The following is a 19172-nucleotide window of genomic DNA, read 5'->3' on the forward strand; positions in this document are numbered from 1 at the left end:
AGCCCGAGAGGCGGGGCCCTGCAAGAGTAGGGTGGATGGTGAGTTTAGCGTGTAATGCAGACAGCCAAGATGTCTTGATTCCTTTCTTTGCTGAGTAATGACATTTGGAGTGACGCTGCTCCTCTTCCAAAGTGTCCTCTCTTTATCGGTCTACTTATAGGTCTGTCTAATTTCTAATGATTTCTTGTGGATATTAGGGAGAGGAGATCCGCGGAATAATTTCGATATATTTGGATAGTGAAGATTAAGAGGAATACATTGATACTAAATCGTTGCGACTTTCTTAAAGATAAAAATAGTAATAATTGTGTAAAACTATGGCGTATAAGCTACACTGCAGGATTTTCAGGGACATCGAGATAGGACAGACTGACAAAGAGAGGCAGATAGACAGACAAACAAAGAGAGACAGACACACAAAAGATATTGCTCTGAAATAGAAAAGTTAACGCTAAGACTTCAGCCCAGAATCATTAAAGAAAACGTTCTTTGATTAAATGCACGGGATAACTGTTGTATTTACTGTCACACCTACCCATAATTGTTTGCTGTTATTGTCTGTCATCTACACTATTATTTTTTATTATCATTACCATTCTAATTATTTTGATGATGATTATAATAATGGTAATACTGATAGAAATAACAGAAATGGCAATAAGACCGATGATGATAAAATGAAAACAATGATAATGTTGATAATAAGATTGACAATGGTAATTACTATAATCACGATTAACATGATAATAATGATAATAATGACAATAAATATGAAAATGATAATGAGTACGATAATAGTTATAGTAATGATTATAAGGTATGTAGATAATAATCATAATGATAATAATGACAATACTAATAGGAATAACAAATATGATAATAATTATGACAATAATAATGACAATGATAAAGATGATAATTATAATAATATAATGATGACAATAACAATAATAATAATAATAATTTTGATGATAGAAATAATCATAATAGACAATCATCATGATAATGATAAAGATGATAATAATTATCACTATCATCATCATAATCATTATTATTATTGATCGTTATTATTGTATCATTACTAGTACTATTATTGTTGTTATTTTTACCATCATTATTTCCATTTTCAGCATCAGTGTCATCATCACTGTGACAAAGTGGGGGCCTTGGAGATTGGTGAAATGAAAGGGGTCTTGGCTTGCTGGTTTATTGGGTGAGGAATGGCGTGACCCCACGACAGACCCCGTGCCCCGCGTGCCGAGGACGGAGGGTGACCTCTGTTCTGTGACCGTTCCCGTTCTCCTGTCTGCTCGGTCTCTCCTGATCATTATTACTATCAGTATTATTATCATTATCATTTTACTCATTTTCATCATTATTTTTTATTACTATTATTATTGTTATTATTATCAGTATTACTGTCACTATTATCTTTATTATTATTATTATTATTATTATTATTATTATTATTATTATTATTACTATCATTGACATTATCATTCATCATCATCATAATCATTATTATTAAATCATTATCACTAATGATATTGATATTCTAGTTAGTTATTCTTAGAGAATATATTATTGGTATTCTTTTAGAGTAAATATCATAATGTAGATCAATATTACGAATAAAAATAACCATATAGGGGGCATCAAATGGCTAAATATTACGATAATTACAGCGGGAGGGGGGGTAAAGTGTATCCCAAAATACAATTAACGTGAGTTGAAAAAGGTATTACCATCCTGGGGTTAATTATCGTTTTTTTATATCTTTCTTATATCGTCTTTACTATTATATATATTTATACTTTTTGGTTTTCTTCTGTTCGTTTGTTTTAATTTTTTTCTGTTTTTAGTGTTAGTGGGATAAGGAAGTACAGGATTTTGTGTGGGTTTTATTGTCATTTGTTTATTCATATTTACAGTTCTCTCTCTCTATCTTTCTCTCTCGCTTCCATTCATCTGTTTATGTATCTCTCTCTCATCCATCTGTTTATACCTATATCCACATTCAATATTCCTTTTTATAACAGTACTGCTTATTGGACGGAATATGCTATAGAAAATACTCTTGTTCACATATTAAATTGAGTGTTTCAGGAATAAATCTAATTTTCCCTAAATTAAACCAAAGAAAAAAATATAAGAATAAGCAACAAATTTCATCAGGTTTCAGAATGCCATCTCGATCCTGAAGGTCAAAGCAAGGCCGATATCCAAGATTAGTCTGAGCCTTATTTCATTCCTTGATACTGAAGCAAGTCCCTCTGAATACTGTCCCTCATGTTACTGAAGCAAGGCCTTCTAGATACTGAAGTAAGTCCTTCCTGATACTGAAGCAAGTTTCTTCAGCTTCTGAAGCAAGCCGGAAGCAAAATCACCGAATGCCCAAGCCTAAGGTAGTTAAAAATATAAGCCTCAAAAGTCCTATAAATCTTATATGCACTGTACCCTACCCAAGACCATACTAAATCTCACCAGATACAAGCTGAATCGCAGAAAGAAATGAATTCCCCAAAGAACCTGATACTCTGAGACCTAAGACCTAAGACCCTGATACTCTGAGACCTAAGACCTGAGGCCCTGATACTCTGAGACTTAAGACCGAAGACCCTGATACTCCGAGACCTAACACCTAAGACCCTGAATCTCTGAGACCTAAGACTTAAATCGCTCCAGTACGGGTTTGAAGACAGTGGTAAGTTTCACCGTACAACTCGAGGCTCCTTATACTCCGAGACTGCTGACGCGCCCAAGACACAGGTCCGAAAGTACTCTTCTTGTGGAATATGATGAATCATTCCTCACCTTCGTTCGTTTCTTGGCTTCTTCTCCTTTCTCTTCTTTTGTCTTCTCGTTCCTTCTTTAAGCTTCTTGTCTCTCTCTCTCCCTGAGAAGGTATCTGCGGCTCAGCTCACTTCTCCTCCCCTCTCCTCTTATGTTCTCTTCCATACTATTCTATTTTATCATGCTCTTTTCTCCTGTCCTCTGCTCTCCCTCCTCCTCTCCTCTACTCCTCCCTACCTTCTTCCTCCTCTCTACCCTTAGGAAGGCATCCGAGACTCCATTCACTTCTCTCCTCTCATCCATTTTCTTCCATTCTGTTCCCTTCTCTTATCCTCTTCTCATCTCTCTCCTCACTTCTCCGACCCAAGCTCGACGGAGGCGCTGGTCGAGGCCTCGTTGCTCGCCTCGTAGGACGACTCCTCGAAGACCCCCGAGGACGACCTCTGCGACACGACCTCGCCCGACGACTTGGCCCGCTCGTCCTCCCTCATCAGCTGTGCGGGGGAAGGAGAGGCGTGGTGAGAAGAGGAAAAAAAGGGAGAGAAAGGGAAGAAATTGGAGGGGAAGGAGGTGAAGATGGAGGGAGAAGAATGAGTGAGAGGAAAAAAGGGAGAGAAGGGGAAGAAATTGGAGGGGGAAGATGGAGGGAGAAGGATGAGTGAGAGAAAAAAAAATGGAAAGAGAGGAAATTGGAGGGGGAAGAGGTGAAGATGGAGGGAGAAGGAGGAGTGAGAGGAGAAAAAGGGAGAGAAAGGGAAGAAATTGGAGGGGGAAGAGGAGAAGATGGAGGGAGAAGGATGAGTGAGAGGAAAAAAGGGAGAGAAAGGGAAGAAATTGGAGGAGGAAGAGGTGAGGATGGAGGGAGAAGGATGAGTGAGAGGTGTGGTGAGGAGAGGAAAAAAAGGGAGAGAAAGGGAAGAAATTGGAGGGGGAAGAGGTGAAGATGGAGGGAGAAGGACGAGTGAAAAGCGTGGTGAGGAGAGGAGAAAAAGGGAGAGAAAGGGAAGAAATTGGAGGGGGAAGAGGTGAAGATAGAGGGAGAAGGATGAGTGAGAGGCGTGGTGAGATGAGGATAAAAAAGGGAGAGAAAGGGAAGAAATTGGAGGGGGAGGAGGTGAAGATGGAGGGAGAAGGACGAGTGAAAAGCGTGGTGAGGAGAGGAGAAAAAGGGAGAGAAAGGGAAGAAATTGGAGGGGGAAGAGGTGAAGATGGAGGGAGAAGGATGAGTGAGAGGCGTGGTGAGATGAGGATAAAAAAGGGAGAGAAAGGGAAGAAATTAGAGGGGGAGGAGGTGAAGATAGAGGGAGAAGGATGAGTGAGAGGCGTGGTGAGGAGAGGAGAAAAAGGGAGAGAAAGGGAAGAAATTGGAGGGGGAAGAGGTGAAGATGGAGGGAGAAGGAAGAGTGAGAGGTGTGGAGAGGAGAGGAGAAAAAGGGAGAGAAAGGGAAGAAATTGGAGGGGGAAGAGGTGAAGATGGAGGGAGAAGGACGAGTGAGAGGCGTGGTGAGGAGAGGAAAAAAGGGAGAGAAAGGGAAGAAATTAGAGGGGGAAGAGGTGAAGATGGAGGGAGAAGGATGAGTGAGAGGCGTGGTGAGGAGAGGAAAAGAAAGGAAGAGAAAGGGAAGAAATTGGAGGGGGAGGAGGTGAAGATGGAGGGAGAAGGATGAGTGAGGGGTGTGGTGAGATGAGGATAAAAAAGGGAGAGAAAGGGAAGAAATTGGAGGGGGAGGAGGTGAAGATGGAGGGAGAAGGATGAGTGAGAGGTGTGGTGAGGAAAGGAAAAAAAGGGAGAGAAAGGGAAGAAATTGGAGGGGGAGGAGGTGAAGATAGAGGGAGAAGGATGAGTGAGAGGTGTGGTGAGATGAGGATAAAAAAGGGAGAGAAAGGGAAGAAATTGGAGGGGGAGGAGGTGAAGATGGAGGGAGAAGGATGAGTGAGAGGTGTGGTGAGGAAAGGAAAAAAAGGGAGAGAAAGGGAAGAAATTGGAGGGGGAGAAGGTGAAGATGGAGGGAGAAGGATGAGTGAGAGGTGTGGTGAGGAGAGGAAAAGAAAGGAAGAGAAAGAGAAGAAATTGGAGAGGGAGGAGGTGAAGATGGAGGGAGAAGGATGAGTGAGAGGTGTGGTGAGATGAGGATAAAAAAGGGAGAGAAAGGGAAGAAATTGGAGGGGGAGGAGGTGAAGATGGAGGGAGAAGGATGAGTGAGAGGCGTGGTGAGGAGAGGAGAAAAAGGGAGAGAAAGGGAAGAAATTGGAGGGGGAGGAGGTGAAGATGGAGGGAGAAGGATGAGTGAGAGGCGTGGTAAGGAGAGGAGAAAAAGGGAGAGAAAGGGAAGAAATTGGAGGGGGAGGAGGTGAAGATGGAGGGAGAAGGATGAGTGAGAGGTGTGGTGAGGAGAGGAAAAGAAAGGAAGAGAAAGGGAAGAAATTGGAGGGGGAGGAGGTGAAGATGGAGGGAGAAGGATGAGTGAGAGGTGTGGTGAGGAGAGGAAAAGAAAGGAAGAGAAAGAGAAGAAATTGGAGAGGGAGGAGGTGAAGATGGAGGGAGAAGGAGGAGTGAGAGGTGTGGTGAGGAGAGGAAAAAAGGGAGAGAAAGGGAAGAAATTGGAGGGGGAGGAGGTGAAGATGGAGGGAGAAGGATGAGTGAGAGGTGTGGTGAGAAGAGGAAAAAAGGGAGAGAAAGGGAAGAAATTGGAGGGGGAGGAGGTGAAGATGGAGGGAGAAGGAGGAGTGAGAGGTGTGGTGAGAAGAGGAAAAAAGGGAGAGAAAGGGAAGAAATTGGAGGGGGAGGAGGTGAAGATGGAAGGAGTCGGATGAGTGAGAGGCGTGGTGAGGAGAGGAGAAAAAGGGAGAGAAAGGGAAGAAATTGGAGGGGGAAGAGGTGAAGATGGAGGGAGAAGGATGAGTGAGAGGTGTGGTGAGATGAGGATAAAAAAGGGAGAGAAAGGGAAGAAATTGGAGGGGGAGGAGGTGAAGATGGAGGGAGAAGGATGAGTGAGAGGCGTGGTGAGGAGAGGAGAAAAAGGGAGAGAAAGGGAAGAAATTGGAGGGGGAAGAGGTGAAGATGGAGGGAGAAGGATGAGTGAGAGGTGTGCCGAGATGTGGATAAAAACGGGTGAGAAAGGGAAGAAATTGGAGGGGGAAGAGGTGAAGATGGAGGGAGAAGGATGAGTGAGAGGCGTGGTGAGGAGAGGAGAAAAAGGGAGAGAAAGGGAAGAAATTGGAGAGGGAAGAGGTGAAGATGGAGGGAGAAGGATGAGTGAGAGGTGTGGTGAGGAGAGGAAAAAAAGGGAGAGAAAGGGAAGAAATTGGAGGGGGAAGAGGTGAAGATGGAGGGAGAAGGATGAGTGAGAGGTGTGGTGAGGAGAGGAGAAAAAGGGAGAGAAAGGGAAGAAATTGGAGGGGGAAGAGGTGAAGATGGAGGGAGGAGGATGAGTGAGAGGTGTGGAGAGATGAGGATAAAAAAGGGAGAGAAAGGGAAGAAATTGGAAGAGTAAGAGGTGAATATGGAAGGAGAAGGATGAGTGAGAGGTGTGGTGAGGAGAGGAGAAAAAGGGAGTGAAAGGGAAGAAATTGGACGGGGTTGAGGTGAAGATGGAGGGAGAAGGACGAGTGAAAAGCGTGGTGAGGAGAGGAGAAAAAGGGAGAGAAAGGGAAGAAGTTGGAGGGGGAAGAGGTGAAGATGGAGGGAGAAGGAGGAGTGAGAGGTGTGGAGAGATGAGGATAAAAAGGGAGAGAAAGGGAAGAAATTGGAGGGGGAGGAGGTGAAGATGGAAGGAGAAGGATGAGTGAGAGGCGTGGTGAGGAGAGGAGAAAAAGGGAGAGAAAGGGAAGAAATTGGAGGGGGAGGAGGTGAAGATGGAGGGAGAAGGATGAGTGAGAGGTGTGGTGAGGAGAGGAAAAGAAAGGAAGAGAAAGGGAAGAAATTGGAGGGGGAGGAGGTGAAGATGGAGGGAGAAGGATGAGTGAGAGGCGTGGTGAGGAGAGGAAAAGAAAGGAAGAGAAAGGGAAGAAATTGGAGGGGGAGGAGGTGAAGATGGAGGGAGAAGGACGAGTGAAAAGCGTGGTGAGGAGAGGAGAAAAAGGGAGAGAAAGGGAAGAAATTGGAGGGGGAAGAGGTGAAGATGGAAGGAGAAGGATGAGCGAGAGGTGTGGAGAGATGAGGATAAAAAGGGAGAGAAAGGGAAGAAATTGGAGGGGGAGGAGGTGAAGAGGGAAGGAGAAGGATGAGTGAGAGGTGTGGTGAGGAGAGGAAAAAAAGGGAGAGAAAGGGAAGAAATTGGAGGGGGAGGAGGTGAAGATGGAGGGAGAAGGATGAGTGACAGGTGTGGAGAGATGAGGATAAAAAGGGAGAGAAAGGGAAGAAATTGGAGGGGGAGGAGGTGAAGATGGAGGGAGAAGGATGAGAGAGAGGTGTGGTGAGGAGAGGAAAAAAAGGGAGAGAAAGGGAAGAAATTGGAGGGGGAGAAGGTGAAGATGGAGGGAGAAGGATGAGTGACAGGTGTGATGAGGAGAGGAAAAGAAAGGAAGAGAAAGAGAAGAAATTGGAGGGGGGGGGGGGAGGTGAAGATGGAGGGAGAAGGATGAGTGAGAGGTGTGGTGAGGAGAGGAAAAGAAAGGAAGAGAAAGAGAAGAAATTGGAGAGGGAGGAGGTGAAGATGGAGGGAGAAGGATGAGTGAGAGGTGTGGTGAAATGAGAATAAAAAAGGGAGAGAAAGGGAAGAAATTGGAGGGGGAGGAGGTGAAGATGGAGGGAGAAGGATGAGTGAGAGGCGTGGTGAGGAGAGGAGAAAAAGGGAGAGAAAGGGAAGAAATTAGAGGGGGAGGAGGTGAAGATGGAGGGAGAAGGAGTGAGAGGTGTGGTGAGGAGAGGAAAAAAGGGAGAGAAAGGGAAGAAATTGGAGGGGGAGGAGGTGAAGATGGAGGGAGAAGGATGAGTGAGAGGCGTGGTGAGGAGAGGAGAAAAAGGGAGAGAAAGGGAAGAAATTGGAGGGGGAGGAGGTGAAGATGGAGGGAGAAGGATGAGTGAGAGGTGTGGTGAGGAGAGGAAAAGAAAGGAAGAGAAAGAGAAGAAATTGGAGGGGGAGGAGGCGAAGATGGAAGGAGAAGGATGAGTGAGAGGTGTGGTGAGGAGAGGAGAAAAAGGGAGAGAAAGGGAAGAAATTGGAGGAGGAAGAGGTGAAGATGGAGGGAGAAGGATGAGTGAGAGGCGTGGTGAGGAGAGGAAAAGAAAGGAAGAGAAAGAGAAGAAATTGGAGGGGGAGGAGGTGAAGATGGAGGGAGAAGGATGAGTGAGAGGCGTGGTGAGGAGAGGAAAAGAAAGGAAGAGAAAGAGAAGAAATTGGAGGGGGAGGAGGTGAAGATGGAGGGAGAAGGATGAGTGAGAGGTGTGGAGAGATGAGGATAAAAAAGGGAGAGAAAGGGAAGAAATTGGAGGGGGAAGAGGTGAAGATGGAGGGAGAAGGATGAGTGAGAGGTGTGGGGAGGAGCGGCAAAGAAAGGAAGAGAAAGGGAAGAAATTGGAGGGGGAGGAGGTGAAGATGGAGGGAGAAGGATGAGTGAGAGGCGTGGTGAGGAGAGGAGAAAAGGGGAGAGAAAAGGAAGATATTGGAGGGGGAAGAGGTGAAGATGGAGGGAGAAGGATGAGTGAGAGGCGTGGTGAGGAGAGGAGAAAAGGGGAGAGAAAAGGAAGAAATTGGATGGGGAAGAGGTGAAGATGGAGGGAGAAGGATGAATGAGAGGAAAAAAGGGAGAGAAGGGGAAGAAATTGGAGGGGGAAGATGGAGGGAGAAGGATGAATGAGAGAAAAAAAATGGAAAGAAAGAGAGGAAATTGGAGGGGGAAGAGGTGAAGATGGAGGAAGAAGGAGGAGTGAGAGGAGAAAAAGGGAGAGAAAGGGAAGAAATTGGAGGGGGAAGAGGGGAAGATGGAGGGAGAAGGATGAGTGAGAGGAAAAAAGGGAGAGAAAGGGAAGAAATTGGAGGAGGAAGAGGTGAAGATGGAGGGAGAAGGATGAGTGAGAGGTGTGGTGAGGAGAGGAAAAAAGGGAGAGAAAGGGAGGAAATTGGAGGGGGAGGAGGTGAAGATGGAGGGAGAAGGATGAATGAGAGGTGTGGTGAGATGAGGATAAAAAAGGGAGAGAAAGGGAAGAAATTGGAGGGGGAAGAGGTGAATATGGAGGGAGAAGGATGAATGAGAGGTGTGGTGAGATGAGGATAAAAAAGGGAGAGAAAGGGAAGAAATTGGAGGGGGAAGAGGTGAATATGGAGGGAGAAGGATGAATGAGAGGTGTGGTGAGATGAGGATAAAAAAGGGAGAGAAAGGGAAGAAATTGGAGGGGGAAGAGGTGAAGATGGAGGGAGAAGGATGAGTGAGAGGTGTGGTGAGGAGAGGAAAAGAAAGGAAGAGAAAGCGAAGAAATTGGAGAGGGAAGAGGTGAAGATGGAGGGAGAAGGATGAGTGAGAGGTGTGGTGAGGAGAGGAAAAGAAAGGAAGAGAAAGAGAAGAAATTGGAGGGGGAGGAGGTGAAGATGGAGGGAGAAGGATGAATGAGAGGTGTGGTGAGACGAGGATAAAAAGGGAGAGAGAGGGAAGAAATTGGAGGGGGAGGAGGTGAAGATGGAGGGAGAAGGATGAGTGAGAGGTGTGGTGAGGAGAGGAAATGAAAGGAAGAGAAAGAGAAGAAATTGGAGGGGGAGGAGGTGAAGATGCAGGGAGAAGGATGAGGGAGAGGTGTGGTGAGGAGAGGAAAAGAAAGGAAGAGAAAGAGAAGAAATTGGAGGGGGAGGAGGTGAAGATGGAGGGAGAAGGATGAGTGAGAGGTGTGGTGAGGAGAGGAAAAAAAAGGAAGAGAAAGGGAAGAAATTGGAGGGGGAGGAGGTGAAGATGGAGGGAGAAGGATGAGTGGGGGGTGTGGTGAGATGAGGATAAAAAAGGGAGAGAAAAGGAAGAAATTGGAGGGGGAGGAGGTGAAGATGGAGGGAGAAGGATGAGTGAGAGGTGTGGTGAGATGAGGATAAAAAAGGGAGAGAAAGGGAAGAAATTGGAGGGGGAGGAGGTGAAGATGGAGGGAGAAGGATGAGTGAGAGGTGTGGAGAGATGATGATAAAAAGGGAGAGAATGGGAAGAAATTGGAGGGGGAGGAGGTGAAGATGGAAGGAGAAGGATGAGTGAGAGGTGTGGTGAGGAGAGGAAAAAAAGGGAGAGAAAGGGAAGAAATTGGAGGGGGAGGAGGTGAAGATGGAGGGAGAAGGATGAGTGAGAGGTGTGGTGAGGAGAGGAAAAAAAGGGAGAGAAAGGGAAGAAATTGGAGGGGGAGGAGGTGAAGATGGAGGGAGAAGGATGAGTGAGGGGTGTGGTGAGATGAGGATAAAAAAGGGAGAGAAAGGGAAGAAATTGGAGGGGGAGGAGGTGAAGATGGAGGGAGAAGGATGAGTGAGAGGTGTGGTGAGGAGAGGAGAAAAAGGGAGAGAAAGGGAAAAAAATGGAGGGGGAAGAGGTGAAGATGGAGGGAGAAGGATGAGTGAGAGGTGTGGTGAGATGAGGATAAAAAAGGGAGAGAAAGGGAAGAAATTGGAGGGGGAGGAGGTGAAGATGGAAGGAGAAGGATGAGTGAGAGGCGTGGTGAGGAGAGGAGAAAAAGGGAGAGAAAGGGAAGAAATTGGAGGGGGAGGAGGTGAAGATGGAGGGAGAAGGATGAGTGAGAGGTGTGGTGAGGAAAGGAAAAAAAGGGAGAGAAAGGGAAGAAATTGGAGGGGGAGGAGGTGAAGATGGAGGGAGAAGGATGAGTGAGGGGTGTGGTGAGATGAAGATAAAAAGGGAGAGAAAGGGAAGAAATTGGAGGGGGAGGAGGTGAAGATGGAGGGAGAAGGATGAGTGAGAGGTGTGGTGAGGAGAGGAAAAGAAAGGAAGAGAAAGAGAAGAAATTGGAGGGGGAGGAGGTGAAGATGGAGGGAGAAGGATGAGTGAGAGGTGTGGTGAGATGAGGATAAAAAGGGAGAGAAAGGGAAGAAATTGGAGGGGGAGGAGGTGAAGATGGAGGGAGAAGGATGAGTGAGAGGTGTGGTGAGGAGAGGAAAAGAAAGGAAGAGAAAGAGAAGAAATTGGAGGGGGAGGAGGTGAAGATGGAGGGAGAAGGATGAGTGAGAGGCGTGGTGAGGAGAGGAAAAGAAAGGAAGAGAAAGAGAAGAAATTGGAGGGGGAGGAGGTGAAGATGGAGGGAGAAGGATGAGTGAGAGGTGTGGTGAGGAGAGGAAAAGAAAGGAAGAGAAAGAGAAGAAATTGGAGGGGGAGGAGGTGAAGATGGAGGGAGAAGGATGAGTGAGAGGTGTGGTGAGATGAGGATAAAAAGGAAGAGAAAGAGAAGAAATTAGAGGGGGAGGAGGTGAAGATGGAGGGAGAAGGATGAGTGAGAGGTGTGGTGAGGAGAGGAAAAGAAAGGAAGAGAAAGAGAAGAAATTGGAGGGGGAGGAGGTGAAGATGGAGGGAGAAGGATGAGTGAGGGGTGTGGTGAGATGAGGATAAAAAAGGGAGAGAAAAGGAAGAAATTGGAGGGGGAGGAGGTGAAGATAGAGGGAGAAGGATGAGTGAGAGGTGTGGTGAGGAGAGGAGAAAAAGGGAGAGAAAGGGAAGAAATTGGAGGGGGAGAAGGTGAAGATGGAGGGAGAAGGATGAGTGAGAGGTGTGATGAGGAGAGGAAAAGAAAGGAATAGAAAGAGAAGAAATTGGAGGGGGAAGACGTGAAGATGGAGGAAGAAGGATGAGTGAGAGGTGTGGTGAGGAGAGGAAAAAAAGGGAGAGAAAGAGAAGAAATTGGAGGGGGAGGAGGTGGAGATGGAGGGAGAAGGAGGAGTGAGAGGTGTGGTGAGATGAGGATAAAAAAGGGAGAGAAAGGGAAGAAATTGGAGGGGGAGGAGGTGAAGATGGAGGGAGAAGGATGAGTGAGAGGTGTGGTGAGGAGAGGAAAAGAAAGGAAGAGAAAGAGAAGAAATTAGAGGGGGAGGAGGTGAAGATGGAGGGAGAAGGATGAGTGAGAGGTGTGGTGAGGAGAGGAAAAGAAAGGAAGAGAAAGGGAAGAAACTGGAGGGGGAGGAGGTGAAGATGGAGGGAGAAGGATGAGTGAGAGGCGTGGTGAGGAGAGGAAAGAAAGGAAGAGAAAGAGAAGAAATTGGAGGGGGAAGAGGTGAAGATGGAGGGAGAAAGGGAGAAGGATGAGTGAGAGGTGTGGTGAGATGAGGATAAAAAAGGCAGAGAAAGGGAAGAAATTGGAGGGGGAGGAGGTGAAGATGGAGGGAGAAGGATGAGTGAGAGGCGTGGTGAGGAGAGGAAAAGAAAGGAAGAGAAAGAGAAGAAATTGGAGAGGGAAGAGGTGAAGATGGAGGGAGAAGGATGAGTGAGAGGTGTGGTGAGATGAGGATAAAAAAGGGAGAGAAAGGGAAGAAATTGGAGGGGGAGGAGGTGAAGATGGAGGGAGAAGGATGAGTGAGAGGTGTGGTGAGGAGAGGAAAAGAAAGGAAGAGAAAGAGAAGAAATTAGAGGGGGAGGAGGTGAAGATGGAGGGAGAAGGATGAGTGAGAGGTGTGGTGAGGAGAGGAAAAGAAAGGAAGAGAAAGGGAAGAAACTGGAGGGGGAGGAGGTGAAGATGGAGGGAGAAGGATGAGTGAGAGGCGTGGTGAGGAGAGGAAAAGAAAGGAAGAGAAAGAGAAGAAATTGGAGGGGGAAGAGGTGAAGATGGAGGGAGAAAGGGAGAAGGATGAGTGAGAGGTGTGGTGAGATGAGGATAAAAAAGGGAGAGAAAGGGAAGAAATTGGAGGGGGAGGAGGTGAAGATGGAGGGAGAAGGATGAGTGAGAGGCGTGGTGAGGAGAGGAAAAGAAAGGAAGAGAAAGAGAAGAAATTGGAGGGGGAAGAGGTGAAGATGGAGGGAGAAGGAGGAGTGAGAGGTGTGGTGAGATGAGGATAAAAAAGGGAGAGAAAGGGAAGAAATTGGAGGGGGAGGAGGTGAAGATGGAGGGAGAAGGATGAGTGAGAGGTGTGGTGAGGAGAGGAAAAGAAAGGAAGAGAAAGAGAAGAAATTGGAGGGGGAGGAGGTGAAGATGGAGGGAGAAGGATGAGTGAGAGGTGTGGTGAGGAGAGTAGAAAAAGAGAGATAAAGGGAATAAATTGGAGAGAGAGGAGGTGAAGATGGAGGGAGGAGCATGTGTGAGAGACGTGTGGTGAGGAGAGGAGAAAAAGGGAGAGAAAGGGAAGAAATTGGAGGGGGAAGAGGTGAAGATGGAAGGAGAAGGATGAGTGAGAGGCGTGGTGAGGAGAGGAGAAAAAGGGAGAGAAAGGGAAGAAATTGGAGGGGGAAGAGGTGAAGATGGAGGGAGAAGGATGAGTGAGAGGCGTGGTGAGGAGAGGAAAAGAAAGGAAGAGAAAGAGAAGATATTGGAGGGGGAAGAGGTGAAGATGGAGGGAGAAGGATGAGTGAGAGGTGTGGTGAGATGAGGATAAAAAAGGAAGAGAAAGAGAAGAAATTGGAGGGGGAAGAGGTGAAGATGGAGGGAGAAGGATGAGTGAGAGGTGTGGTGAGATGAGGATAAAAAAGGGAGAGAAAAGGAAGAAATTGGAGGGGGAGGAGGTGAAGATGGAGGGAGAAGGACGAGTGAGAAGCGTGGTGAGGAGAGGAAAAGAAAGGAAGAGAAAGAGAAGAAATTGGAGGGGGAGGAGGTGAAGATGGAGGGAGAAGGATGAGTGAGAGGTGTGGTGAGGAGAGGAAAAGAAAGGAAGAGAAAGAGAAGAAATTAGAGGGGGAGGAGGTGAAGATGGAGGGAGAAGGATGAGTGAGAGGTGTGGTGAGGAGAGGAAAAGAAAGGAAGAGAAAGAGAAGAAATTGGAGGGGGAAGAGGTGAAGATGGAGGGAGAAGGATGAGTGAGAGGTGTGGTGAGATGAGGATAAAAAAGGGAGAGAAAAGGAAGAAATTGGAGGGGGAGGAGGTGAAGATAAAGGGAGAAGGATGAGTGAGAGGCGTGGTGAGGAGGGGAGAAGAAGACAGAGAAAGGGAAGAAATTGGAGGGGGAAGAAGTGAAGACGGAGGGGGAAGGATGAGTGAGAGGTGTGGTGAGGAGAGGAAAAGAAAGGAAGAGAAAGAGAAGAAATTGGAGGGGGAAGAGGTGAAGATGGAGGGAGAAGGATGAGTGAGAGGTGTGGTGAGGAGAGGAAAAGAAAGGAAGAGAAAGAGAAGAAATTGGAGGGGCAGGAGGTGAAGATGGAGGCAGAAGGAAGAGTGAGAGGTGTGGTGAGGAGAGGAAAAGAAAGGAAGTGAAAAAGAAGAAATTGGAGGGGGAAGAGGTGAAGATGGAGGGAGAAGGATGAGTGAGAGGTGTGGTGAGGAGAGGAAAAGAAAGGAAGAGAAAGAGAAGAAATTGGAGGGGGAGGAGGTGAAGATGGAGGGAGAAGGATGAGTGAGAGGTGTGGTGAGGAGAGGAAAAGAAAGGAAGAGAAAGAGAAGAAATTAGAGGGGGAGGAGGTGAAGATGGAGGGAAAGGATGAGTGAGAAGCGTGGTGAGGAGAGGAGAGAAAGGGAAGAAATTGGAGGGGGAGGAGGTGAAGATGGAGGGAGAAGGATGAATGAGAGGTGTGGTGAGATGAGGATAAAAAAGGGAGAGAAAGGGAAGAAATTGGAGGGGGAAGAGGTGAAGATGGAGGGAGAAGGATGAGTGAGAGGTGTGGTGAGGAGAGGAAAAGAAAGGAAGAGAAAGAGAAGAAAGTGGAGAGAGAAGACGTGAAGATGGAGGGAGAAGGATGAGTGAGAGGTGTGGTGAGGAGAGGAAAAGAAAGGAAGAGAAAGAGAAGAAATTGGAGGGGGAGGAGGTAAAGATGGAGGGAGAAGGATGAGTGAGAGGTGTGGTGAGATGAGGATAAAAAAGGGAGAGAAAGGGAAGAAATTGGAGGGGGGGGGAGGTGAAGATGGAGGGAGAAGGATGAGTGAGAGGTGTGGTGAGGAGAGGAAAAGAAAGGAAGAGAAAGCGAAGAAATTGGAGGGGGAAGAGGTGAAGATGGAGGGAGAAGGATGAGTGAGAGGTGTGGTGAGGAGAGGAAAAGAAAGGAAGAGAAAGCGAAGAAATTGGAGGGGGAAGAGGTGAAGATGGAGGGAGAAGGATGAGTGAGAGGTGTGGTGAGGAGAGGAAAAGAAAGGAAGAGAAAGAGAAGAAATTGGAGGGGGAGGAGGTGAAGATGGAGGGAGAAGGATGAGTGAGAGGTGTGGTGAGGAGAGGAAAAGAAAGGAAGAGAAAGCGAAGAAATTGGAGGGGGAAGAGGTGAAGATGGAGGGAGAAGGATGAGTGAGAGGTGTGGTGAGGTGAGGAAAAGAAAGGAAGAGAAAGCGAAGAAATTGGAGGGGGAGGAGGTGAAGATGGAGGGAGAAGGATGAGTGAGAGGTGTAGTGAGGAGAGGAAAAGAAAGGAAGAGAAAGAGAAGAAATTGGACGGGGAGGAGGTGAAGATGGACGGAGAAGGATAAGTGAGAGGTGTGGTGAGATGAGGATAAAAAAGGGAGAGAAAGGGAAGAAATTGGAGGGGGAGGAGGTGAAGATGAAGGGAGAAGGATGAGTGAGAGGTGTGGTGAGAAGAGGAAAAAAAAGGGAGAGAAAGGAAAGAAATAGGAGGAGGAGGAGGAGAAGATGGAGGGAGAAGGATGAGTGAGAGGTGTGGTGAGGAGAGGAAAAGAAAGGAAGAGAAAGAGAAGAAATTGGAGGGGGAGGAGGTGAAGATGGAGGGAGAAGGATGAGTGAGAGGTGTGGTGAGGAGAGGAAAAGAAAGGAAGAGAAAGAGAAGAAATTGGAGGGGGAGGAGGTGAAGTTGGAGGGAGGAGGATGAGTGAGAGGTGTGGGGAGGAGAGGGGAAGAAAGGAAGAGAAAGAGAAGAAATTGGAGGGGGAAGAGGTGAAGATGGAGGGAGAGGGATGAGTGAGAGGTGTGGTGAGGAGAGGAAAAGAAAGGAAGAGAAAGAGAAGAAATTGGAGGGGGAGGAGGTGAAGATGGAGGGAGAAGGATAAGTGAGAGGTGTGGTGAGATGAGGATAAAAGGGAGAGAAAGGGAAGAAATTGGAGGGGGAGGAGGTGAAGATGGAGGGAGAAGGATGAGTGAGAGGTGTGGTGAGGAGAGGAAAAGAAAGGAAGAGAAAGAGAAGAAATTGGAGGGGGAGGAGGTGAAGATGGAGGGAGATGGATGAGTGAGAGGTGTGGTGAGGAGAGGAAAAGAAAGGAAGAGAAAGAGAAGAAATTGGAGGGGGAGGAGGTGAAGATGGAGGGAGAAGGATGAGTGAGAGGTGTGGTGAGGTGAGGAAAAGAAAGGAAGAGAAAGAGAAGAAATTGGAGGGGGAAGAGGTGAAGATGGAGGGAGAAGGATGAGTGAGAGGTGTGGTGAGGAGAGGAAAAGAAAGGAAGAGAAAGAGAAGAAATTGGAGGGGGAAGAGGTGAAGATGGAGGGAGAAGGATGAGTGAGAGGTGTGGTGAGGAGAGGAAAAGAAAGGAAGAGAAAGAGAAGAAATTGGAGGGGGAGGAGGTGAAGATGGAGGGAGAAGGATGAGTGAGAGGTGTGGTGAGGAGAGGAAAAGAAAGGAAGAGAAAGAGAAGAAATTGGAGGGGAAGAGGTGAAGATGGAGGGAGAAGGATGAGTGAGAGGTGTGGTGAGGAGAGGAAAAGAAAGGAAGAGAAAGAGAAGAAATTGGAGGGGGAAGAGGTGAAGATGGAGGGAGAAGGATGAGTGAGAGGTGTGGTGAGATGAGGATAAAGAAGGGAGAGAAAGGGAAGAAATTGGAGGGGGAGGAGGTGAAGATGGAGGGAGAAGGATGAGTGAGAGGTGTGGTGAGGAGAGGAAAAGAAAGGAAGAGAAAGAGAAGAAATTGGAGGGGGAAGAGGTGAAGATGGAGGGAGAAGGATGAGTGAGAGGTGTGGTGAGGAGAGGAAAAGAAAGGAAGAGAAAGAGAAGAAATTGGAGGGGGAGGAGGTGAAGATGGAGGGAGAAGGATGAGTGAGAGGTGTGGTGAGATGAGGATAAAAAGGGAGAGAAAGGGAAGAAATTGGAGGGGGAGGAGGTGAAGATGGAGGGAGAAGGATGAGTGAGAGGTGTGGTGAGGAGAGGAAAAGAAAGGAAGAGAAAGAGAAGAAATTGGAGGGGGAAGACGGTGAAGATGGAGGGAGAAGGATGAGTGAGAGGTGTGGTGAGGAGAGGAAAAGAAAGGAAGAGAAAGAGAAGAAATTGGAGGGGGAGGAGGTGAAGATGGAGGGAGAAGGATGAGTGAGAGGTGTGGTGAGGAGAGGAAAAGAAAGGAAGAGAAAGAGAAGAAATTGGAGGGGGAGGAGGTGAAGATGGAAGGAGTAGGATGAGTGAGAGGCGTGGGGAGGAGAGGAGGAAAAGGGAGAGAAAGGGAAGAAATTGGAGGGGGAAGAGGTGAAGATGGAGGGAGAAGGAGTGAGAGGTGTGGTGAGAAGAGGAAAAAAGGGAGAGAAAGAGAGGAAATTGAGGGGAGGAGGTGAAGATGGAGGGAGAAGGAGGAGTGAGAGGCGTGGTGAGGAGAGGAAAAAAAGGGAGAGAAAGGGAGGAAATTGGAGGGGGAGGAGGTGAAGATGGAGGGAGAAGGATGAGTGAGAGGTGTGGTGAGATGAGGATAAAAAGGGAGAGAAAGGGAAGAAATTGGAGGGGGAGGAGGTGAAGATGGAGGGAGAAGGATGAGTGAGAGGCGTGGTGAGGAGAGGAAAAGAAAGGAAGAGAAAGAGAGGAAATTGGAGGGGGAGGAGGTGAAGATGGAGGGAGAAGGAGGAGTGAGAGGCGTGGTGAGGAGAGGAGAATAAGGGAGAGAAAGGGAGGAAATTGGAGGGGGAGGAGATGAAGATGGAGGGAAAGGAGGGGGAGGGCAGGAGGGCAGGAGGAGGAGGAGTAAGAGTAGGAGGTGAAAGAGGACGAGCAAGAAGATGAAGATGGAGAAGATGAAGAAGAAGAAGAAGAAGGAGCCACAGGGCAGGAGGAAAGAGGTGAAAGAGGAAGAGCAAGAAGATGAAAATGGAGAAAAAAAAGGAGGAGGAGGAGGAGACAGGCAGACAGACCTGCTTCTCCCCCCCCCCCCCGCATCAGGGAATGAAAAGGGAGTGGTCTGAGTTGCGTATAAGAGAGGAAAGGAAGAGGGAAAAGAAGGGAAACGCCATTACTCGTTTGTGCTTCTTTATCAGCTGATGAATAAGCTGCACGGGAAACGGGATAAAAAATAGCAAGAGGAGGAGGAAGTGTGTGGAGGGAACTAATGAAGGATGAGGAGAGAAAAGGAAGAGGAGATAAAGGATGTGAGGGAGGAAAAAGTGTCCAACGACAGTGATGAAAACCGTCAGTAATAGAATCGTGACGTCTGTATATGAAACAAAATTATTATTTTACTTAAGATAACAATGACGATGCTGATACTGATGATGACATTGATGCTGATCTTGATGGTGATGATGATTGTAATGGTGATGATGTTGATGTTGATGTTGATACTGATGATAATGTTGACGGTGACGGTGGTGATGATGATACTGATAATGATAATAAAATGATGAGAAAGAATGATAAAAATTATAAGAATAATGATAATGATAAGAAGAAGAATGATAATATTTATAAGAGGAAAAATGATAATAATTACAAGGAGAAAAATGATAATAATTATAACGGGAATAATGATAATAAGGATAATGATAATAACTACTAATACCAACTACAAAGACAACAAAGGAACGTAGAGGAACATAATACCGACAGGACAGAACCCGGAGCCTAACTCACCCTGTCGGACTCCTTCTTGGCCTCCAGGGACTTGGCTCGCGTTCTCGCTCGACCTCGTGACCTGAGGGCAGAGAGGTCAATCTCCGGGTCAGTGTGGCGTTGGTGGTGATTGTGTGATTGATTTTGTAATAAGTGTGATTTTGGTTTATATTTGATTTGTATCTGGTTTATATTTGGTTGTGATTTAATTGATATTTGTATATTTGTAAAGATGATGGTAGAAGAATTGTTATATTGATATTTTTTAATCATATTGAATTGATAATTTCATGATATGAGGGGATTAACTTCTTGAGATGTTGATGAAGGTTTTAGATTATCTTTTAAGATTTACTGGAAAATTTTAAGATTTACTCCAAAATTAAAAGATGAAACGACCTGTCTACAACTATCTCACAACCCCCGAAAACCATCCAACAACAACCCGTCAATCACCCCACAACCATCAAACAACCTACTCACACCCAGCCAATAGACACGCACTTCCACAACCATGCAATAAACCCTACGAGTATAAAAATAGAAGAGTAAATAAATAAATAAATATACACAACCACCCAACAACCAACCCCCAACAATCACG

At 46.7% G+C, this 19172-nt stretch overlaps 1 protein-coding gene across 1 annotated transcript in view; it reads right to left on the bottom strand.

Moving 5' to 3' along the window:
• Positions 1-1749: 1749 nt before the first annotated feature.
• LOC138862011 (myosin-2 heavy chain-like) overlaps positions 1750-19172 on the bottom strand; it is a 37228-nt gene continuing 19805 nt past the window's right edge. Inside the window, exons 11-12 of the mRNA XM_070122647.1 lie at positions 18590-18650; positions 1750-3287 (exon numbers count right to left, since the gene is read on the bottom strand). Of these exons, the coding sequence (XP_069978748.1) occupies positions 3144-3287; positions 18590-18650 (205 nt within the window). The 3' untranslated portion in view covers positions 1750-3143. The remainder of the gene's footprint in view (positions 3288-18589; positions 18651-19172) is intronic.

The sequence above is a fragment of the Penaeus vannamei genome, chromosome 6 (assembly GCF_042767895.1).
Source record: "Penaeus vannamei isolate JL-2024 chromosome 6, ASM4276789v1, whole genome shotgun sequence".
NCBI classification, from domain to species: domain Eukaryota; kingdom Metazoa; phylum Arthropoda; class Malacostraca; order Decapoda; family Penaeidae; genus Penaeus; species Penaeus vannamei.